Source organism: Ambystoma mexicanum, chromosome 14 (genome assembly GCF_040938575.1).
Source record: "Ambystoma mexicanum isolate Mex_15411 chromosome 14, UKY_AmexF1_1, whole genome shotgun sequence".
NCBI classification, from domain to species: Eukaryota; Metazoa; Chordata; class Amphibia; order Caudata; family Ambystomatidae; genus Ambystoma; species Ambystoma mexicanum.
The window spans coordinates 289088054-289112675 of record NC_090940.1 but is presented as its reverse complement, the minus strand read 5'-3'; the positions used below and the strand labels follow the sequence as shown (position 1 = coordinate 289112675).

The 24622-nt window shown below is 48.5% G+C and overlaps 1 protein-coding gene across 2 annotated transcripts in view; it reads left to right on the top strand.

Moving 5' to 3' along the window:
- Positions 1-24622, top strand: part of NEMF (nuclear export mediator factor) — a 1733781-nt gene that overhangs the window by 71785 nt on the left and 1637374 nt on the right. For both annotated transcript variants that reach the window (XM_069637407.1, XM_069637408.1), the window contains exon 2: positions 15125-15193. In XM_069637407.1, the coding sequence (XP_069493508.1) occupies positions 15125-15193 (69 nt within the window). The remainder of the gene's footprint in view (positions 1-15124; positions 15194-24622) is intronic.

Below are 24622 nucleotides of genomic sequence, written 5' to 3'. Positions count from 1 at the left end.
CACAGATCGGGAACGGACAACTGCAAAGAGAGGAACACAAGGTCAAACCCATTCACTCAAGAAAGATAACAATCCGCAGAGGTCAACCAGGATGAGGTGAAATTGGTCTCATGGAACACTAGGGGGTTTGGACATCTTTTTGAGCAGACACACACGTGGCCGCTAGCAACAGAAAGTCTACCATATGGGGGAGCCGTGCCCATCAGCCCTCTAGTTTTTTCAGACCAAATAATACCAGTCTTGGATCGCACTCACCTGCCACCCTGTCCAAATTCTTGATCCAGGCCAGAACTTCCTTCCAAAACGCCTGTACTTTCGGGCAGGACCAACACATGTGCCAGTAGTCTGCTTGGTCACTGCATCCCCTCCAACATCGGGGGCTTGTTTGACTGAACATTTTAGAGGCGCTTGGGGTCATAGTGCCATCTGGGCAGAAGTTTTAGGCCGTGCAGCTTGTATTGCGCCACAATGGAGGTTTTGTGGGCCGATTTGCAGATGCATTTCCAGAGTTCTTAGGTCATCAGGTGGCCCAAGTCTCTCTCCCACCTCCTTTTTTTTATTTTTTTCTTTATTGGCATGGTGAGAGAACAGACAATCAACACATTGTACAGCATAGCAAGAGTAACAGATATATACATAGTAGTGCAATACATGGGAATGTTAGGTAGGTACCGGTGGGGCCATTGCCCAGCTCCAAGCGGCACAGCAGTGGATTAGATTACATCACCAGGAGAAGGGGAGGACAATAGTTCCAGGTCGTCTTTGTTATTTAAATATGTACAAAATTCCGTCCACACATTCCTGGGGCGGGAGGCCAGCGGGAGGGTATTGATGTAGTCCTCCTCGCACATTTGAGTCCAGGTGAGGGCCCTCATCCACATCTCAAACGAGGGGTGGATCGGCGCTTCCAACATTGTAATATGCATTTTTTGGCTATTATGATGGCAACATTGAGAAACCTAGACATTTTCCTCGACTCTGGGCTATCCCACAGGCCGAACTGTACAGCTAGGGGTTCTGCAGGGATACGGGATGCTGTGATGCCTGAGAGAGCTTCAATTATGGCCTTCCAGTATGGGCCCAGCGCGTCACAGGTCCAGAACATATGAGTATGATCTGCAGCAGGAGAACCGCACTTAGGGCGGGTGCGGGCCTGGGTGTGTGCAAACCTGTCCAGTCTTTGAGGTGTGTAATATAGTCTGTTAAGGAGCTTGTATTGCATGCACCTATGCCTGGCATTCAGAGAGGTGGTCCGAGTGTGTGTGCACATTTTCCCCCACATTGCGTCTGTGATGGGGAGGCCCAGCTCCTCACTCCACGTACCTCGCGCCTTAACTGGCACGTCTGTGGGGTCGGCCATCAACAGTTTGTACAGCGCGGACACTATCCCCCTAGCGCCAGCCGAGTTGAATATATACTGGATCTCAGGTGAGTCTGGAGACTCATCTGGGTATAAGGGCCACCAGGTGCGGAACGCCGCCCTCAGCCTGTAGTATTGTAGCAGTTCCAATGCATTACCTAGGTGTCCGGGGCACCACGTGTGCGGAGTGATAAACTTCCCGTCAGGGTAAAAGTCGGTCAGGGCCCGATAGCCCAGATCATGCCAGTGTTTCATTAAAAGCTTATCATGTGTAGGGCTGAGGCCCGGGAACTGCCAGATGGGCAGCCATTTGTAGTACGGGTGGTGGTCAGATTGTATCTGCAAGATATATTTCTAGGCCCTAACGGTGGCCTCTACAGGGTCTGCCGGGGCGTCGGCGTGATGTGTGTGATGGAGGATGAGGGAGAGGGTGTTGATGCTCTCGCTCGCTAGTTTCTCGAGCTTCACATGGGGGGGGGGTCGGAGAACATGTACCAGTATGTGGCGTGTTGGGCCTGCGCAGCTGTCTAATATTTGGCAAAATCGGGGCCGGTGAAACCCCTGTTACCATAGGGAAGAGTCATGTGTTGCCATTTCTTACGAACTGCGCCCGAGTGCCACAAAAACTGGGCACACGCAGCGTGTAAGTTCCTGAAATATCGCTTTCTGGGCCATATCGACACACTTGTGAAGACGTAGAGGAATTTAGGGACCATAATCATTTTGATTAGAGATAGTCTACCTGACAAAGAGAGTGGGAGACTGCGCCATTTCAACATTTGAGCCTTAGCAAGCTGCGCCACAGCCGCATAGTTGTCAGCCAACAGTGAATCTTTAGTGAGTGACACCTGCACCCCAAGGTACCTGATGCCTCTCAGTGACCATCGGAGGGGGAATTCGCAGGACGGTTGTGTAGTGAACGGGGTGAGCGGGAAGATTTCAGATTTGGAATCATTTATGGTGAAGCCCGAGAAAGTGCCAATTTTGGTTATGTCTCTCAATATCGGATCTAGGTGGGCAGCCAGGTCTCTAATATATAGGAGCACGTCGTCGGCATATAGAGAAATGATCTCGGGAGTATCGCGGAGACGTATACCTTTACGCGTATGTTTGTCCCTTACGTTATCAGCCATGGGCTCTATGGCGAGCGCAAAGAGTATCAGAGAAAACGGGCAGCCCTGGTGGGTACCTCTGTGGAGAGCAAAGGGGGCCGAGGCCCTGGAGTTGACCAGGACTCTGGCTGTGGGGCTTGTGTAGAGGAGTTTGATGTATGAACTCATGCGTGGGCCAATTCCCATTTTGTGGAGCACCACCCACATGTATTACCAGGACACCATATCAAATGCCTTCTGGGCATCGAGGGTGACTGCCACGGCCTGTGCGTTGGGGCCAATTCTAGCCAGAACATTGAACAGGCGACGAATATTTAGGGCGGTGGATCTGCCGGGCACAAAGCCACTCTGGTCGGGGTGGACTAAGTGGGGCATAATGGGGAGAAACCTATTGGCAATGATCTTGCCAAATATTTTTGTGTCAGTGTTGATTAGAGAAAGGGGCCTATAAGACCCACATTCGTCCAACGGTTTACCTGGCTTGGGTAATACAGTTATAAGCGCCTCACGCATGGATTGGGGTAGGATGTTTGACTCTAGGGATTCGTTCCACACCTCCAGGAGTCTGGGTGCCAGAATGGCTACATGCTCCCGATAAAACTCCGAGGTGAGGCCGTCGGGGCCTGGTGCTTTGCCCCTGGGGCAGTTCGAGATGACCGTGGTTATTTCATCGAGGGTGATGGGGGCCTCAAGGTGGTCGCTGGTTGCGCGGGAGAGGAGGGTCATGGTGATCTGATCTAACAGGGCGTTGGTGTCATGCAGGCTGTGTTCTTGTTGGGGACCATACAGGGTCGTATAGAATGTGGTGAATGTCCCGAGGATATCCTGGTCGGACCAGCACATGGTGCTTCGTGTGTCCTTGATGCAATCAATGCGGTTCCTGCCCCCCTCAGTTCGGACCAGTCTGGACAGTGTTCTACCCGGCCTATCCCCCTCACCATACTTCCTGGCCGCCACAGGGCGGGCGAAGTACCGAACTCTCTTAGGGCGTGAGACTCGAATGTTTCTAATTCCGCTCTAATCTGTGCCAGTGCAGTCGGGGAAGGGGAGGTGGCATATGCCCTCTCAAGCTCTTTTAATTTCGCTTATGACTGTTGCAAGCTATTTTTTATGGCCTTGAGGACCCCAGCCTCTCTAGATATGCACATCCCTCTGATGAAGACCTTGAATGCCTCCCAGCGCACTCCATCGGAGGTGTCATGCCTGTTGTTGCACTCGAAGAAGGTGTTGATATCAGCTAAGATATCGGCTTTAAAGACTATGTCTAGCAGGGCCTCTGACTTAAATCTCCAAGAGGAGCGGGGGGGGCTGTTCGTGTCCCAGTGTTATCTGGAGTGTTACTGGTGAATGGTCCCATAGTGTGCACGGTAGTATCTTGGTCTTCATGACCCTGCCCATCATGCAGCTCGATATGAGGAACAGGTCGATCCTGGAGAGGCTGTTGTGTACCGATGAGTAAAAAGTGTACTCTCTAACTTGTGGGTTGAGAGCTCTCCATGCAACTCTGAGATTCAGTGTGTCAAAATGGGCGTGTAACCTGTGGGCTGCGCGTGATGGGGCTCTGCGGGCTGTCCCGGACCTATCCAGGTCTTTGTCTAGGATCAAATTCATGTCCCCGCCCCAAATGATGGGAATCCCAATATATTTCAGAAGCGTGGTGGTGATGGCATCAAAGAACTCAGGGGCATCAAAGTTCGGGGCATATGTGTTCACTAGGAGGCATTCCATATTAGCGAGTGAGCAATGGAGGATCACGTATCTGCCCTCAGAGTCAATATGGCTGGAGCGCAGGGAAAACTGGACTGATTTATGGATTAGAGTTAGGACCCCCCTGGATTGGGTGGAGTACTTCGTATAGAATCTGTTGTTGCCCCACGTGGGGGCGAGACATGCTGCTAGGCGCCGGAGAGCATGGGTTTCTTGGAGAAAGAGGATTTTGGCGCCATGTCGCTGGGCATAGGCAGTTATCCTGCGGGCCTTAGTGAAATTGTTTAGGCCACGAACATTCCATGTGACAATGTTCAGAGCCATAGCAATATATTATGGAACATCCCAGTGGTAGTATTCGTAAGGATTTTTCCTTATGCACTTGCCATGTGCACAGTAGTGTTGAGTTAAGGTCATGCGTCTCTCAGCCATGTTTTTAACTGTTAACACAACCCCAATTATGCCACCCCCCACCCTCACTGCCCAACCCCAACATGCAGTGCAGATCTCCCACCCCAAAACACACCCGAAGCCCCTTGGGCCTGCTCCGACCAGAAACCAAAGGTCGGAGGACCAGATCCAACGTGGATAGGGCCACATCCTAGCCCAACAGAGGCCAGTCAATAGAAAGAACAAAATAAAAGTGAAAGCAAACATTGCAACTGCAACGAGGGGCGCTGGTGCCGTGCGGCCGGCATTTGTGGCTTGATGTGGGGCAGCAGATGCTGACCCGACTGTGTTGTTGCGGTAAAACAGGTATCATAGACAGCCCCCGAGACCAGAGAAGACGCTCTGGCAAGATGAGAGAGCAGGGCACAGGGATAGCTCCAGGGGCCAGGTGAGGGAGAAGGCAAAGAAGCAGTGTAGGAGCTAGCCCGTGGCCCGCATACACATGGCAAGAGGCCGCAGTTATTGAGTGGACACGGTGTGGTTGCCATCAACACATGAAAAGTCATGGATCCGTGGACATTTTTATGACATCGTGGGCTGTGTAGTCTATGGCATGTGGTCGGCTCGCGCCCGGGGAGAGGTATATGTAATTCAATGAACTTCACTGTTTCGTCAGGGACAGTGAAGAAGAAGATCTTACCATCATGGGTAATCTTTAGTCGTGCCGAGAACAGGATGGTGTTGGGGACATTGCGCTCCCTGAGCAGCTCTTTGACGCCTAGGAACTGGCGCCTTTCCTGCTGCACCACCAGCAAGAAGTTCGGGAAGATTCTGACCGAATGGGCTTCAAATCGCAGGTCTCCCTTTTCCCGCGACAGGCGGAGGATGAGATCTCTGTCGCGGTAGTTGAGAATCTTGGCGATAATGGGTCTGGGGATGTCGCTGGGTCTGGGGCGTGGAGCCAGGGCCTGATAAGCCCGCTCGACCGTGAAATACGGAGAGAGGGCAGGGTCGTCCAGTAGGTCCTTGAGGAGTTTCTCTACTGCGTCCTCCATCCGACCCTTGAGGGCATTTTCAGGGACCCCGATGATGCGCAAGTTGTTCCTACGGGAGCGCGACTCCAGACCGTCACACTTCGCCTTAACGCCTTTCATGTCACGTGTTAGGGAGGCCACAGTGTCTTGGAGCGCGGTGATGCCATCTTCGTTCACCGAGATCCTATTTTCCACCTTGGTGATCCTCGATCCTGCCTGGTCCACTCGAGCCTTAAGCGAGGTGACATTAGCATTGATGTCGTCCAATTTTTCATGGAAGGAGGCTAAGTTTTTAGCCATGGATTCCATTAGTAGGGTGAGGTCAGGGGCCTCGACCGCACGGTGCAGGGTTACGTCTGGCTCGTCCTGTGGCGATGATGTGCTGGCTGGCTCATCTCGAGGGACCGCTTTAGTGTACTTGTCCATTGTACCTCCTTGGGCTCCTGCCTTATTTCTGCTAGGCATTGTCGTTGTGGTGGGCTCGGTTGCAGTGGGGGCCCACTTATGGGTAGGATGCAGAGCTGAGATGGGCCGGGGCCGGCAGGCTCAAATGCAGTGTCCTTCGGTGGTGGTAGGCGGTTTGAGGCAGTTGGGGGAACGCCGTGGGTAGCAGAGAGTCAGCAGTGGAGCGGCAAAGCTGTGATGGCGAGCGATCGCACCCTCCTTGTGTGTACAGGTTGCGTGGGGGTGCCAGCGGGATCTTTCTTAGGAGGGCGCGGGCAGAGGCGGCGACCCTGTCTGCGGGAAAGTGGACAGACATCGGCGAGGGCCGCTTCCTTATGACAGTACAGGCCCGTAATGTCGCAGGCAGCGGGCAGAGGTCTCGATGCCCACCGCTCCACCCCCCGCTCACCTGGCCCGCTGCGTCGTCAGGGCGGTAGGATCCCCCATGTTGTCAGCGCCGGGGAGGTCGCGATGATCGCTGACGCAGCAGGTGGCATCCGCAGTGTGGCGGCGTCCGCAGCAGGACCCCCAGGCACCCGCTGCGATTTCACAGAGTGGCGGGAAGCGGGAGGGGACCCGGGAGTCAGGCAGGGCAGGCGGGAGGGCCGGACGTTAGGCAACCGCCGGGGCCGGGTGGAGTGCTAGGCCCAAATCCGACAGGGCCGCCCGACAGGTCCGAGGTGGGCCAATCGAGACCAAAATCGCACAATATGTCCAGTGCAGTGGCAGAAACAACTCAGCCAGTCGATAGTCCTTCACAATATCGGGAGCCGCAGATGGGAGCATATGAATGCCGAGGCCGCACGGAGCTGAAAGGCTAGGCAGCCTTCTTGGGCTGCTCCACAGCACCACCTCCCCACCTCCTTTTTAAGGTTCTCCTCTGATTTCCCTTGGCTAGCTAGGAGAATCTTATACAACTGTGATGCAAGGCCCCTTGTTGCAGTGGAGTCACTGAGGGTCTTCTCTAGTGGTGTTGGGCCTCTGCAGTTTATCCTTCCATTTTGGGGCTGTCAGGACTCCCTTCAGTTGTAGGAAAAGGAAGGTTCCCAGGGGGTTGAGCTTTAGACCCTCCTCCAGTTTCTGGAGAGAGATGAAGGTGTCTCCTTTTAGCATCTGTCCCACCCTCTCCAGACCAGCCATGAACCAACTCTGGAAGCGCTGCAGGTCCTGGATTTTGTTTCTAATTGGGCGCGAGGGGGCCAAATATGGCTCAAGGGCGATGGCCAGGTTGTGAGGCCTCTAATTTCACTTCTGTGCAACCAGAGCTTCAGAAGCGGGCCCACCACTCAGTGGTTAATGGTTTTAATGGGGAATGAGGCTTTCGGGGGCCCATAGCCATTCTCCCACAGTGACTGGCCGCAGAAGATTATTTTCAATAGCCACCCATTGCTTGTTTTTATCAGCACTCGGATGAGGCACCAAGCATCTGAATTGGGCAGCCCGAAAGTACGTGTAGCAGTCTGGGAGGCCCACACCCTCTTCCTCCTTATCTCGGGTTAAGGTGTCGTAAGCTATATGCTGTTTCTTTCTCGGCCACTGGAATGTTGTGATTTTGGCTTTCAGTTCTGCGAAATGATTCAGTGGAATGTCTATTGTAAGCATCTGATATTGGTATAGGACCTTGGTGAGACTTGCCATTGAGGCGGCCTATCCAGGATATTGTCAACTTTGCCCATCTCTCGAGATCTGCAGTTATTTCCAGCATTAGGGGTGGCAGGTTGGCTTCGTAAATGTCTTTTATTTCTCTAGTGAGGTTGATGCCCAAGTATTTTAATGTTTGCTGGGCGACTGGAATTCCCCGTGTTTTGGTTGGCTTCAGTGGCGTTGGAGGGAGGGTTGTACGGGAAGAGTGGATTTCTCCGCGTTTACTTTCAGGCCCGCCCATTTGCCATAATCTTTTATAGTTCGTAGGACTTTGGGTATGGAGGCCTCTGGGTTCGCCAGCTATAGAAGCATGTCATCAGCGAACATAGTTAGTTTGTACTCCTAATTCCCTAACTTAATCCCCTCAATGCTTGTATCTTCTCTAATTATGTTCCCCAGGGGTTCTATGGATAGGGCATAGAGGAGGGGGGGGAGAGTGGACACCCCTGCCTGGTTCCCCTTGTTAGGGTGAATTCTCCTGAGGCCTTCCCGTTGTCTACCACCCTTCCCTTGGGTCCCTTGTATAATGCTCAAATCCCTTTTATGAACCGCTCTTCAAAGCCCATGTTCCTGAAGAGGGCCCAGAGGAACTCCCATTCCAACGGATCAAAGGCCTTTTCCGAGTCCAAGCTAAGCAGGGCCTGTCCCCCTTCTTCCCCCCCCTCTTGAGTGTTCCATTATGTCCAGCGTCTTGCGCATGGCGTCTGCCCCTTGTCTCCCTTTAATAAACCCCACCTGGTCCGGGTGGACCAGGCGGAGCATGATGCTCTCCATACCTGTGGCTAGGACCCTTGTATATATCTTCGCATCTGTGTTCAGAAGCGATATTGGGTGGCAGGGTCTCTTCCTGCTTTGGGAATGACGACTAGGAGCGCTTTTGTGAAGGATGGGGGGTGGGGGTGACACCCTCCTCCTGGATATAATTAAATAATTTAGTCATGTGGGTTACCAGAGGTCCTTCAAATTGTCTATAAAAGCCCATTGTGTATCCATCTTCCCCTGGAGTCCCTCCCGGGGGTAGCCTTTTTATCGCTGCCTGTATAGCTTCAGCAGCAATGGGTGTTTCCAGGAATGCCCTCTTTGCCTGGGACAGGCCTGTCAGGCCCGCCCTAGCAATATACTCTTCCATCTCTGTATTTACCCTGGGGCCTTCAGAGGTGTAAAGGTCTCCATAATATTTGGAAAATTGGTCGGCTATTTCTTCCGGGGATGTGGCCCATTCTCCTTTCTCATTTCTAACCTTCTCTACCCACCTCTCAGCCCTCTGAGCTCTCAGTCTGCAGGCTAACATCTTGTCCGGCTTGTACCCCTTTTCATAGAATTTCTGCTTTAAGAGTTTCAGTTTTCGTATTGTGTCCCCTACTCCCAGTGTTTTAAAATGCTCTTCCTGGTAAGAAGCCTGCGCATGCATCCTTTCCTCGAGGCTTGCGATTTCTTTACCCAATTTATCCTTGTGTAGCCTACGCTCCCTTTTCTGCCTGGCTCCTTCCCTCATCAGGATACCCCTCCATGTGGTGCTTCCTGCTTCCCATACCGTCGTGACCCCCACCTCTCTATTATCATTAATCAGGAAATATTCCTTGATTGCTGCTTTGAGCTCCCCGGCGAAGAGTTGGTCTCTCCAGAGGAACTCTTTGCAGCACCACTTGGACTCTCCCTGTGCCCTCCAAGTCCAGGGACATGGTTAGCATATCATGATCCGACAACCCCACCGCTCTGATGAACTGTCCCTTATTAGAGAAAGAAGTTCCCTACTGACCAATAAGTAGTCGATTCTGGTGAAGGTTTCATGAACGCTGGATCTAAACGTATAGCCTTACTTGTCCATGTGGAGCGTTCGCCAGATGTTGAGGAGGCCCCCATCTGTTAGGCTCCTCCTAAATCCATCCCCCCGGCCTGAGATGACCCTGTTGGTTCTACCCTCGTAGTTTGTCTGTCCATTAGCGGGTCTGCCCCTGTATTGAAGTCCCCCTCTGTTACGGACTTGGTCTTGATGGTCGCGTAGATTAGTAAGCCTCCGTCCCCAAGTACCACACAGACAACAAGATATTCAGTGTCTGTGCAGTCTTTGAGGCCACAGGTTTTTTGTGAGCCGTCAGGTCTGGAACCGGGAACAGCCAGAAGGACCCCTGGAGCACTGCAAGGCAATAAGTGACTATCAAAACAATGTGCGTGTTGTACAATAAATACCCAGCAAGGAAAAGAGCACCGCTTACCTAGTGTATAGAAAATGACACCCTGATGGATAGTGGGGCCCTGGACGGAGCTTGGTGTGCGAGACTCTGTGGATAGGCGCACACCGAGGTTTGAGGCAATCCAGGTTATGCAGTCAGGCGAACGCCTTGCAGAGGCCGGTGGCCAAGAATACCAGAACACAACGAAATCCGTGAGGCAATCCAAATCCAAGTCCGAGGTCGTAAAAAATGCAAAGCCAAGGTTCAAAGGTGCCAGAGGAGTAGACAAATCCAGCCAGTAGACAAATCCGAGGTCGTGACAGAGTTCAAGCCAAAGTTCACAAATGCCAAGGGTTAGACAAAAGCAATCCAGTAGACAAAATCCGAGGTCGTACACAGATCGTAGGAGCAAGGTTCAAAACAAGGAACAAGAGCCGTACAGTACTGAAAGAGTTCAGCTGTGAAGCAACGCTTCCGTGTTCCTGGCCGCTTTTGAATCCTTGAGAGAAATCACGTGATGCGTGTCACGTGATGCGGAAGCGTTGTCGCCACGTGACTCCTGGCGGTGCTCGCCCCCTCACGTGATGCGTGATCGTTTTGGCCCTCTCACGTGACGCGAGGATCGTTGCAAACGATGTGGATTGTTACGGGCTGCCAGTGGGAGTCTCCATTGTGCTTTCCAGCGCTGGGATGGCCGGTAAACCCCTGGTCCAAACAGTGTCCTGGTATGGCGGGTAAGATGATGCAGTCTCCGACTGCCAGAGTGCATAAACGGGATCCCCTGATGGATTTTGGCAGAAACCGGGCGTGCGGAGGGAGCAGGGAGAGGGTGTGCGGGAGAAAGCGTGACACCCTCCCACCCCAATTACGGTGACCCCCCCCCTGCTTCTCCCCATGATAGTTGCAAGGACCTCGTCGTTGAACGCGCTTTGCCTCTGGTTGGGTGTATATACTCCCGCTAGTGTGAACGCAGTCCATTCCCAATTTCCCTGTAAGTAGTCGGAGTCTTCCCTCCATCAGTGCATGAACCTCTGGGTTCGTCAACCGGATTTGCTTGTGCAGTATTAGTCCTACCCCCCCTTTCTTATGGTCCGAGGAGGCCCAATATGTCTGCCCTACTCCCCTCCCCCTTCAGGGCCTTTCCTCTCCTGCTTTCATTCTGGTCTCTTGGATGAAGAGACTATCTAGCGCTGCCCTTTCATACTCCCTTGTCGCCAGCAACCTTTTGGTGGGGTGAGTTCAGCCCCTTTAGTTTAACGAGCCCACTTTTAAGAGGGAGCTCCCTAGCATTGGTTGCGTTTTCCTTTCCGTTTCTCGGCTGGGTCCTTCATTTCTGGTGCTCCTTCACCTGGTCCACCGCTTTCCCCACAGGCATCCCTACACTACGTATCTCTGCTGGTTGTGGTCTCGTCTGCCCCCCCCCCCTTAAGAACATGACTAACACATGTGACCACGACTATGAACACCAACAGTGTTTCCTAGGGTTGAGACACCCTCTTGGAACGGAGGACCAGTAGGATTGAACTCTTCCCCCACCCAGGGAACCTTTGTGTACTCCCTTTCCCCCCACCGTCTGTACCTTTTACGGCTTCTTTGGTCTGATGGCTGGGCTCCCCTTTTTAGTTCAGGGCAGTTTCTCTGGTGACAGGGAACTCAATTTTACATATTTCCTCCCTGCTTTGCTCCTCTTCCACCTCTGGGGCTGTGCTTCCGTTTGCTGAGACCTTGATGAATGAGTTCCTTGTGGGCCTGTTGGGCCCCTCGTGTTGGATGTTTCCATCGGGTTTCTTAGCACCTGTTTTGCTTCTTCTGGCGTGGTGACTCTGTACTCTTCGCCCTTGACTTCAAACGCCACGCAAAGGGATAGCCCCATCTATAGCGTATCCCTTGCTCTATGAGCCAAGTGGTGAGGGGTCTACATTCCCTTCTGCGTCCTAGTGTGAAGCTTGAGCAATCCTGGTATCTCTTGTTGTTAGAGCCTCCAAATTCAATGTTTTGTGTCTGCTTTGCTCTGAGGAGGATTTCTGTTTTGTCCTTATATGTCAGGAATTTCACCACTACGGAGCGTGGCCTTCCATTGAACTCTCTCCCCCTCTGTGGGCTGTCTATTCGTACGGATTTGCCTCCTTCCGCCTGAAAGAGAAGGTTGATGATGTCTTGATCTCCACCTGAGACGGGGTCTCACCGACGGCCGCCTCCATGGCCAATTATTCGTCAATTCGATCTTCTCTCTCTGTTCTCTAAATCGTCCATTTTGAGGGTGAGTTCTTCTTCCCTTAGTTCAATGTCGGTCATTCTCGCGTTCAATTTCATTTGTACAAAGTCCACATTGACCTGGTTGTGTTCAAGGTTTTCAACTTTTCCTTCTATCTTCTCCACTTTGCCTCGTAGTTCTGAGATGGAGGTTTGTGCATCAGAACGCAGGGCTCTGATTTCAGCCATTATCCATGCCACGTCCTCTTTAGTGTATGCGTTGTTCAACGTGGGGGTTTCCTCCCTCCTATATTGCTGTAGCCGGTCCAGACCCCCCCCCCCGAGGGGTGTCCCTGGGTTGGGTGCCCTTACTCTTCTTTCGACCCTATGATGATGGTTTGCCTGATGACCCTGGTGGTTGTTGCTCTCCACACGGGACTTTGCCCTGTGGGTCCGCCTGGATCTGCATTGCTGTGGGTCTTCCCAGGATGCCTGATTTGGCGATGTCCCCTTTGGCCCCCTCGTACAGGGAATGTTTTGCTGGGCCCATTTTCTGTCGGGGTTTGCTCCTTGGATGCACAAGGGGTCTAACTTTTCTGGGTTTCTCAGTGGATTCTGGTGGTAGAGTCGGGGCATAGCCCTTTCTTAGGATTACGATATTCTTTTTGTGGGGTGGGCCTTGTTTTTTATACAGTGCACTGCTGGCGGTGCTGGCTGACGGAGCAGGTTTGCTTGAGTTTGTTGCCGACCCCAGGGGGCTGGTATGGCTGTGCCTATCCCCCTCCTTTGCCCATCTTCCTTATGGCATTGTTGGGGCCCTTCTGCTTTCCTTCCTTTTATTTATGTCCTGAGGAGAAGGGGTGCTGGCCCATCTGCCCTGCACGTCTCCCCAGGGGGACGTCGTGTGTTGTGAGCCAGGGGTGGGGGGTGGTAAGTACTCTGTGGGGGCCTCCCACTTTTCCCCTCGTTGGTATGCCCTCCTCAGTGTACCTATGGTGCATGGAGGGATGAGATGCGTGGGAGTGTCCTACTTCCTCACCTTTGCATGCTTTGGTGTGGCTCTGGGCTGCCAGGGAGTTCCTCACCTATTGTGCCGCTCCTCCTCCACCCGCGGGGTCTTGCCTGGGCTTCCAGGTCTGGATCCTATTCACGTCTGTCTGGATTCCACGGCATCTCCTCTTCAGCTGCTCACACCGTGGGGATGCCGGCACGGCTCGCCTCCTTTTCCCTTGAGGGAGCACGGGTGCTCTTAGATCTTCGTGGCTGGGGAGGGAGGAGCGCCCGCTCTCCCCTTCTGCCTCGCCAAACAGATCTTAGTCTCCGTTTGGCGAGGCTCCCGGCCTCCACTTCTGCCTGGGTATTGCTCGGGGACACGGAACCCCTTCTTGGCAACGCACTGTTTAGGTCTGCATTTGCGTAGGTCTGCCTCTCTGTCGCCTGCTGCCACCCGACACTTCCCCCACACCTGAGTGGTTTGGCGCCCGCACCAGTCTGCCACCTCCTACCAGGCCGGGGGTGGGGAGCTGATGGGGGCTTCGTCGGAGCACCGTTTCACGCTCGCTCCCACGTCCCGTTCTGGGCACCTTCCCTTCCTTTCGCCTGTTACCGACTTTACGATTTCGTTTTTTGTGCTTTGGTGGCGTTAGGGTTTGCTCAGTCATTTCATTCTGCCCTTCTGTGGAAGGGGCCGAGCTTCAGGCAGCCTTCGACGTCCGCGCCCCCTAGAGGTCTCCTGCCTGTGCTCTTTAAAAAAATGTATGCTTGCCATTCTTCACCACATTCGTTTTCCTTATTTTCAAATGCTAAATACGCCTGTTTATGCTGTCAGCATAAAAATGTTGTGCACCATGGCTCCATTTTTGGCTCGTGGTATTGCTTGTTTTGTGAAACATTAAGAAAAATGTGTGATTTACTAACTAGAAGAGTTGAGGGGGAGGGGGGAAATGTAGCGGTGCATTGCTTTTCTCAATGTTCACAGAAGCCATTACCTGACTAGTGCAAACATGTCCAGCACATATATTATTTTTCTGTCACTTTTCCCATTTTTCCCAAACTATAGGAATTGGAGGTACAAAGTTTTTGCCTGACCTACGCAAATGACTCCTTCCTGAACTTGGAATTGTGTCTACTTTTCGGAAATGTTTATCTTTCTGTGTTCCCATTGTGCTTCCTACCCTTCTCTTCCATTCCGTCCAAGCATGTCCAATTTTAAAAAAAGGGAAAAATCTCCTTCCTCTCACAAAACTGATGGTAACCTTATGAAAAATGTATTTTTGTTTCCACTCAACCTGTTCTTGAAAGCTTGGAAAATGGCGAATTCAGAACTGCAAACCATTTGTTCCTAGCTCTTACAAGAACAAAAACACAGGATGCTTTGTACATCTTTTCATTGGCATTTTCTGAAAAAACGCAAAATGTGGTCACGTTTTTGTTACTTTCTCACACCCCGCTACAGCAAACGACGAATCCTTGGTGGCATTATGACTGCCTAAATGTGGGAAGAAATGGGTGCAAATTTGTCTGGCATATCATCACTTGTAACAAAAAAGATACAAAGGATTGAATGCGACATACCAAAATGTTCAAAAAAGGGATCCGCACTGGGAGAGAAAACCCTCCGCAGTTAAGGGGTTAAAGCACCATTTGTAACTTCTCCACAAAAACTCCAAAACATGTTTTGCTGCTAGGACCATGTGCTAATAGCCTTATAGACCTTGGGATGGGTCAATATCGCTTGGGATAATGATCCTTCCCCAACGTATGGCCCTCTGCCTTGCATCACGCTATAACTTGGTGGTCGGTCATTATCCCGCAATAACGACCCCTCACTCAGTCTATAAGGCTATAATAACTGGCAGGCACTTAGAGAATATGAACTCTGCAATTGCACAGGATAGTCATGGCAGTGTTGAAAGCATTACAAGAAATATGTGTCTGCTTTTCTGGTAACTTGGGGCAAGACTGTTACTGCAGCAATAGTTAATAGTAATTTAGTGGTGAAACATTTTCACAATTGTTTTCTTGTGTTTTATTGATTTTCATTTCTTGTTTTTAATGTTTTGTTAGTCTCCTTGGTATGAGAGTGAACAACGTCTACGACATAGACAATAAAACCTACCTCATTCGCCTTCAAAAGTAAGTGTTGTTTGCTTTACTTTATAAAATATGTATTTGTTTTGTTTGTCTTAGTTTGTTTTATTCCTTCATTAAACGTAAGGATGAAAGCTAGGGGAAAATGGACAACTTTCAGAACTAAATGTAGAGACACATCTCTGGGGGTCAGGGGTTGTGTTTTGACAGTTCAGCTGTCTTGAAGCCTTAATTTGATTGAAGCACTTAATGGCCGAGAATGAAGAAAAAAAGAACGGCATGGACAAGAACCTTTTTAATGTTCTTGGTTATTTTGATGGAATTTTCTGTACTTAGAGGCATTATTGAGTGGAATCTCTGTTTCACCAGTTACCCCTACTCCATGTAGGAAAGCCAACAACATCTAATTTTGATGTGGTCAGAGAGGTCTGAATCCCTGTGGATTCCACCTGCTACTTAGTGTAAAAAAAGAAGCTGAAATAATCCATAAAAATGTATTTGAATGCCTGTCGCGATGCGCATACGTGGAGCTAGCCTAAGTGCTTCGTGTCTGGTTGGCGGTAAAAAAGGAATGGGATCCTTGGACCACCCGTTTCCCCATATCTTTTCTACAGCTTGACCATAAACAAATCAAAATCCCTGAGAGAGGGGTGTGTGGGCACAGAAATATTAACGATGTGGTCCTTTCCAGGGGATTTGTCCTTATTTAAACTGAGCCCCCCTAGTGTTCATTATCTCTAACACTGTGCTGACAGCAGTGACTCACCACATCAGGAAGGCTTGCTCGAGCAAGTTTGTCTTTAGACCTTTCCTACATTTCAGGTGGTTCTCCTCAAGGTTTAAGTTCGATAGAATTTTGTTCTGCAGAGTGTAGCCCATTCAGGAAATGTCTATCCTCAAACGTTCTTACCTTGTCGTACAACTTATTCAACAGACCTGTGCTTGCAGATCTGATGCTCAATGCTAGAGTGTAATGTTTGGTGTGTATGGACAGGCCAGTATGACCATTATGGCAGGAAGCTCTCTGGATAATACATAAACTCTTGGAATTCCTGTCTTTGCTGTGATGGAGGCCAGAGGAGCGATTTTAGTGCTTGCCTGACCTGATCCTGTTTCTTTGTTTATGCATATGATAACCCATCCGGAGCGGTTTTAAATCAATTGAATTTGATGGTGTAGTTTCTTGGCAACCCTCACATATACAAACAGAGTGAGTAGTTTGCTTTGTTATGGCAAGGAAGCAAACAACATCTACCATATATTTGGAATTCTAGCAGAAGTATGATTTTTCTTTTTTAGCAGGTGGGTTTGGTGATGGGAATTTTTAGTGATACTGTATGTGTGCCCACTGATTACATTGGAGTCGGACATTATTCCTAGGCTCCTTATTTTGATCACCGAGGCAGAAGTAATGGCTCAGTATTAGGCATGTGAAAGATGGATTATTTATCGTTAGGGACCGGCAATCAATGATTTTTATCTGGGCAGAGGTTGCTGTGGATCATGCAGTCTTTCATTCTTTCCAATCATACTGAAAGCCTTTGTTTTTGTTTTCTTCTTTGCCCAAGTGAATCTTTAATTGGGCATCATCAGCATAGTTGGAAAGACCTGTTTCAATAAGTAAGACTGATGACCTAAGGATGGGAAAGGCCACGTTGAGAGAGCGGAGTATTGTGGTATGCTGCATTGCTATTTGAGAGAAGACTTGCCCTACCATCACTTTGGTAAGTGGTTGTGGAGAAGAAAGTTTAGCCATTAGAGAGTGATGTGCTTCACTCCCTAAAACTGTGTAGGCGGTAAAGGAGAATGTTGCGGTATACTCTGTCTTGTGCTGCAATGAGATCCAGTAAGATTAGGGTGGCCATTTTGTTGTTGTCCAAAGCCCTAGGTATATCCTCCCCTGCCAGTCGACTGGGTTCCCTTTTGTAGGCCTAAACACTGATTGGCAATTATTGAAGTAGAAGTATTGAATTGTAGCAGTAGAACCAAAAACTTCCCAACGGAGAGCTGATCGGTTTTCTGAAGCGGCTGGTTCCTTGTTGTTTCAGTGTGGCTTGACGACCGGGTGCATACACATTCACCTGAAGAGTGTTTGCGGCCTCTGGCACCAATGTATAGGCTATTCTTATCACCAAATCTGGCCATACACTCAGAAGTCTCAGAAACTGAGACAAATGCTGACTCCTTCTCATGCCCTAATGCATTGGCGGAACCACAGTCATCACTGGCATCATTACAATTTGCACTAAAGATATTGTAAAAAATGTGCGGACATATATTGGAGAACACAATACATTCAGCTCAATTGAATGCCACAAATAAAAATCCTAACGAGGAGGCTGAGAGCAATCTCTCCGAAGCAGTACGGATGATTGCTGAGGCAACCACGAATTTAGAGCCGGATATGAATGCGACAAACACCACAATGGTAAATTTCTCTCAAAAACAACAGACTAGCAAAGAGGGCGGTAATGAGGAAACGGCCTTGTGTTGTTGCATCGCCACTCCCTGAGACTGCCCCACTGGTTAAAGATATGAAAAAAATTAAGAAGAAAGTGGCCCGGGCAAATAAAACTAAATCTCAATAGAGCTAGGCACCTGACAAGCTGGCTTATTTCTGAGAAGGACAATGAATCGTCTGAGGGAGAGGAAGAACCGCCAAAACCTATAATGCTTCAATCAGGGCAGGAATTAGACAAGATCTCTTCCACACCTAACAGTACAAGACAAATTCCCCAGATAAGGGAAATATTAATGGCAACATCAATGGATGAAGGGCAGAAGTCGGTCCAGATTAGTAACCACATTTGTATAATTAAGAACTTATATCAAAACAGTGATCATGATTGGCTTACAAAAAACAAATTCATGATTAGATTACACTCCATTCCACAGCGGGGAGTTCCGAGGTCAGACGATTTCGAGTTTTTAGAGCCACTTAGTGGACTGAACTGTAATGCATCAGCCATTCACTGTGCATTTCTGGTGACTGCCCAAATTATGCGCAAGTACAAAGAGACCCTACTGGAGGCTGACATAGAAATTGATGCTGACGCTGAAAAAGAAGACCCAAAATGGCCAAGGAAATTGGAAGTGGAGCCTAAGATTAGGTCTGGCGTGCTCCAATGCCGACGGGGAACCAGGTCTAGTTGGTGGATATTCAAAACATCTTAAAGTTGCTAGCGGAATCTTTGCCAGTGGTGCTTCAAAAGCGATGAGATTGCTGGATTTATTTATTTATTCATGGAATTGTAGGGGTTTTAGCCATTTGTCTCCTGAAGGTTCTCTGTCTCATATAATTAAGCATACTTGTATATGCCTAGAGGAGACGTGGATTACCTCGTCGATTGTATTGAATGGATATACATTATATCAGTCTTTAGCAAAAAAGGGCCCACGGGGTAGCCGTATGGGGGGACTGATTGTTGGAGTCTCTCATAATATAAAATCACACTGCATACATACTAAACTGGATGATTTTGTTATTGCTGATGAGCTGGAAATGTCGTATGAATGTACTGTGGAGAAGATGTTGCTGCTTAGTTTATAAAGCCCACCGGGTGCCACTCAGAGTGAAAACATTCAGGAAGCACTCCATGACCTCCTGGTCAATTGGATGCTGAATCAGGAAAATAAATCTGTCATAATCGTGGGGGATTTTAATTGTCATATGAGAGGGGAGAAGGGAACATCTAGTAACCCCCATTTAAGACCTAAGAGTACAATGAATCCACATGATTCATGGCTGTACTGGCTGAGTTTCTTTGGCATATGGGATTTGGAAATGATAAATGGTAGGACCCGTAGTGATTATCCAGGTAAAGAAACCTGGAAAAACAGTGGTTTTCTGAGTACTTTAGATTACATTTTTGCTACCCCAGAAATTGCTGCTTGTGTACAGGAAATGGAGGTGTGTATGAACGTATGGAGCGGTCATGCTTCACTTACGTTAACAATAGCCTCTGACGAAGCCAATCATAATGTGAAACCTATGGGAATATGAGTGTTTACCAAGCGGTTACTCTTATCTGCTGCTCAGAAAGAAAGATCTTAAAAGCGGCCTATGCATTGTCGACTGAGTGCCACCCCGATTATAGCTCACTTCGGGCTATGTCCATTAATAACATTGAGAATTGGATTTCCCTTTTTTTGCGAATACCCATGCGACGGTTGGGGCTGGGATCGCTATAAATATAATTACCAAGAGAAATCCATATGATGGAGAAATTAGAGATGCTAAAAGATTATGAAGGGCTAAGAAAACATGTTCTACGCTTAGATCTTACTACTCTACCTGCAGACTACTCAAGATGAAGTTTAGATCTTGGATAAAACAAAGATATACGAAGAAGCTAAGGCAGTGGCAGGAAACGATGCAACTCCTTTGTACAAAACACCTGAAATATATGGGCACTATTGGGCGAAGCCAGGGCTAATAGAAGATCTCTCCTGTTTAACCCTATTGGAGCACACAGATGTGAGAGGTTTTTGATGGACCGTAATATTCCCACCTGTGAAGTGGGTAAAATGCCAGAGAATGTCGCCTCTCCTAATCCACCTTTTAAAGTAACGGTTGACCAGCTTCTTGCCAAGATAAAACAACTAAAATCATTTCGCGCTCCGGGTCCCAATGGCCTCGCTAACATAGCATTAAAAAGTAAGCCGGAATTTTCGGCAGAGCTTTTGAAGATTTTGTTTGAAAAAGTCCTGACTGAAGGCAGAGTACCTAGATCTTGGCAGAGGGCTACATCAATTCCAGTGTTCAAGAAGGGTGACCAGACTGAGCCGGGTAACTACAGGCTATTATCCATGCTGGATTGTACTGGCAAACTCTTTGCCACCCTGTTACCAGATGAACTTCAGATATGGGTTGAGAATGAAGGGTTGCTCAATCCCTTCCAAAGTGGATTCAGGCAGGGTTACTCGACCATACACAATCTGGTTATCTTGGATACCCTACGCACTAATGCCAGGAAAAGTTGTAATCCCCCCTTATATGCTCTTTATGTTGATTTCAAAGCAGCCTTTGTCCTATTCCGCAGATGAATACTGTGGTTGAAACTAGAGTCATTAGGCTGCCCGCAAGGCCTATTCTATTATTTGAGGCTGTTGCACCAAAACAACACTGTTTCCCTTAAACTCGATTCTCAGGGGAGCATGACTGCCCAAATTGAGCAGAATAGAGGAGTTAAGCAAGGCTGTGTTATGGCCCCAGTATTATACAACCTTTTTGTCTACGATCTTCCAGAGGTGATTCGAGTCGTACGCAATTGCCCTCCTTTTAATTGGAGCAGTACATTGCCTTGTACTTGCCTACGCAGATAACTTGGTCATCCTGGACCATACTTTCAGTGACCTGCGTAGGTCAACTGAAGCATTATGGTTGTATGCGAAAAGAAACAGACTTACAATTAACTTGAAGAAAACCCAATTTATGGTATTCACATGTAAAAAGATCGCCCGTTCTAGGCTACTGGTCCTGGAGTCCTAGATCCTTCACACTCCATATTACAAATATTTAGGTATTGAAATCAGGGGAGATTACATTCCATGCAAACAAGCTAGATTAGAGCTGCCCAAATTACTGCATTGGTCCACTGCTTTACCATTAGTCATGGTGGTTTTACCATTTGGGCTGCCCGCCTATTATACCAATAGGTTCTTGCCCCAATGAACACCTATGGTCTTGAAGCCCTTCAGTCGATCGATCTTAAATGGTTGCAGGTAACGGAGGGCAAATGTTGAAAAAAGATCTTGGGCCTCCCTGCCTGCATACCCATGGCAATTATCGGGCTAGAATTGGGGTTGCGATCGTTAAAATCTTTAGTATTAAAGAAAAGAGCAGAATTGAACCTGAAAATGTTGAACACTTCGTATAATCGGCTCTTGGCATCTATGCGCCAAGAAATTTCGAAGGAATCCAGGAAGTCTCTCCTAAAGAATAATATGGAAAACTATCTTAATTAGACTCACGACCAGGGCGATATTCTCTTACAGCAAAGTTTGCCCTGTTGAAAAAAGTTGATCTATGAGACTGGCTTGAAAACTATGCCCACCTTGAAGGTTTAAAGAACTATCATTTTGTGACGTATATGCTACACACCTTTAAAAAAACCACAGCAATACTTAAATGTGTGTCCTGCAACTAGATTAAGATGTTTTATACTATTAACCAGGATTAATCACTTACCAGTTCTGGCAACTACTGGAATAGCTAATCAGCTACCACTTGCAGAACGATTCTATCGTCTATGTCAGAATAAAGAAATTACTGAGACGCGTAAACATGTACTAACTGGATGCCCAAACATGTCCAGAACCTATAACACATACTATGGTAGATAAATACATGACAAAGAACATATAGCGGAGACCATTTTCTGGTGACGTAGTATTAATACAACAAATATTAAGCTCTTAATTGCATTGTATAATGTCTGGTTGCTTATAGAGAGCCTCGTAGGGATATCAATTTGAATCTAATTGGGTAAGCCTGTATAAGAAGTACTATGTGGGTTCAATTCTCTTCCTTTTTCTTTTTATTACTGAAGTGATTTGCCTCGCTGATTTAGTTTTTAGAAATGTATTTGACGAGGTGATCTGCTTATAATTTTAGTTATTAGTAGATGTTATAACTTTTGTATAAGATGGTGAATTAATTTTATGAAAACGAATTCCTATGAATTTTGAATGGCATTGTTTTTCTATTCTATGTTAAAAGTTTTTTATAAACTGTATCACATTAATAAAATCAGTTAACAGTTATTGAGTAGAGCGTGTGTCTTGCTATTCTTCGAAGTTGTTACAACGTTAGTCTTTTTTGAATGTATGCTTCATGTTTGTAGGTTAGCAGTGTGGTTGTAATTGGGCATCAGGACGATGTCTGCATTTGATGGGGATGTTTTGGCAGTTTTCCTTAAGGAAAATCTTCTTAGCTCCTGAAGAGAAAGGCAATTGCATTTAATATTAAGCTGCTGACTGTCTCACGGTGTAGTGGCAGGACTCCTCGTGGGTTAAGCCTTTGTGACTGAGAAAGTGAGTGTGGACCCAGCTACAGTGCAATCATTTCAACACTGACAGCCACACTGTCGGGGGGGAAATTCTGCCGGGGTCGGCCGGGCCGTCCGCAGACCTCCAGGCAGGGAGGCCCCAACTCCTCCCGTGTATCCCAGATGAGATAGAGTATGAGACACACACAAGGAGCAAGGTGACTCTGCTGTTTATTAGACAAAACGGCAGGGATGGGTCAAGGAGCGTACGCGTCCGTCCTGACACACAAACAATCGTGGGGCTCGCAGGCCCTTTTTACTGTATTATGACGCGCTATTTGCGTCACTTCAGAAAGTTAACAAAAAAAACCTATCGCCACTCTTAATTGGTTGCTCGAGTGGTAGGGTTAGTATAGCACACATATAGAGGACAATGTTAGTGGACAAAGGGTAGTCAGGTGATATATCTGGGTTGTCCCTACAATTAGATACATGAAAATTGTTACATGAAGACTCCTGAGGATTGGTTAATATTACTGGCGTCAGTGATAAGAGCCCCATGTTCTGATTGGTGCGCCCGTGAGCTTCCCAGCCTGGGACCACCGCTGTTCCCAGCTCTCGGTGTACCTGCAATTGCAACAATGTTTCACTATGGGTACGTGCAGACAATGTGAGGACTTATTCATAGTTGGAAGGCTGACCGCTCCCACTGTCGCAGATGTCCATTGAGCCTTTCAAGTGTATCTGCCTGTGTCTCGTAGCGAGGGATCCAGACGCCTTTTCTCTCCTGGGTTTGGCATCTCGTCAGGTTCGGCTTGGTCACGTGGGGAGGGACCGTGTTTGAGGCAGAATTCTGCACAATTAATATTGCTTTTCCACTGTGTGCCTGGTTTAATTTGCAGGTGTGACCTTAACGTTGGTGCGCGAAGTGCGAGGTTGCAACATCGTGCCTTTGATGCTTTGTTCTTGGAATGTGGGTTTGCAACATTGCGACCTTGGCTGGTTGTTTCACCGGGCCCATTCTGCAGGATCAGCAACCAGACTCTTGCTCTGTTAATGTCCACGGGAGCTCTTGTTTGAGGCCTACTTGGGCCTGGTGCATAAGTGGTCCGTTTGGTGCATAGGTGCTTAAGGTTATAGTAGCATATAGTTCCATGACCAGTATCGTGTCTTCATTATATTCCTTATGGTGGTAACTGGTTTCAAGAGAAGCGTGAGCAAGCTTTGTAGATGAGTTCATGACGCGTCTTGCGTTTCTGCATTCTGAAAGCCTATGTAAAAATAATAAAGATGCACGTCCGTGAATATGCCTGTCGCCTACGTCATAGCACTGAATATATTCTTCGTGTAGATCGGTGTGGGAATGTCCAGTGTGTATATTTGTACAGATGTGCTTCCCGTTGTCTAGGTCGTCATGGCATCTCTAACGACGTGTAGATTTTAGTCTAGTTGGTCCGTGCCGCAGGTGTCGGCATGGCCAGTGCGGGCTGTTGGGCAGGCCGATGGACACATCCGTATGTTCCTGTACCAGGGTATTTGGTCGTCTGGTAAATGGACAAACTCTTCTCGTGGCGGGTGTCTGGGTCGTGACCCTCTAGGCCAAGCGCGAGAGGTGAAGGACGGGAGCCTGGTCTTCCATTCTCCCACTTCAGTCCCCCCTCTGGTCGACTTGTCGACCACAAACATATCCTTCTCGTTATCTCCTCTTACTCGCCATATCTTAGTTATTCCTCCTAGATGTCCATAATGGTTTACATGATCTTCAAATGACCAATACATATATTCACAGGTTCCTCCAGGAGTACAGTATACCCATTTCCCTATGTAACTCCTGGGGTTTCTTGGGTTCTCGATCTTCACTGATGGTGGGTCTAGATGGTTGGTGATGATTTGGGTGCGCAACTTCTCCCTCTCCTGTATTATCACACCTGTATGTTGGCCGTCATCTGCTGGCATCAAGGGGTGCATTCCCACCATTTCGAGCAACTCGTCAGTGGTACGTGCCTTCCGGGCCTTCCAAAATCTAATTATGATCAGCGTAGCTCCAGCCAAAATGGTACAACCCACTATTATTTTCAGTCCATCTGACAGCCAGGATGGCATCCATGACCATAATATTGAAAACCAGCTCTTATCCTTGTTTACACCGTTACTTTCATCCATCATTTTGGAGTGCATCTGGGCCAATTGTGAAACTGCTTCCGTCAGTGTACCATTATCAGCATCGTTGGCAGGTATGAACGTGCAGCATGATTGTCCTATCTTTGCACAAACTCCTCCTTCCATCGCTGTGAGAAGGTCCAATACATATCTGTTCTGGAGTGCTACCATCCTTATAGCTCGCAGCTCCTCTTTTATTGCGTTAAACCCATTTACTGTAGAATTGATGGTCATCATTAGTTCCCATCTAGTTATTTGGAGCCATTTCGCGTTTGCATAAGCCTGCAGTCCCGGGTGTATTATTGAGGAGAAGAACATTGCTGCT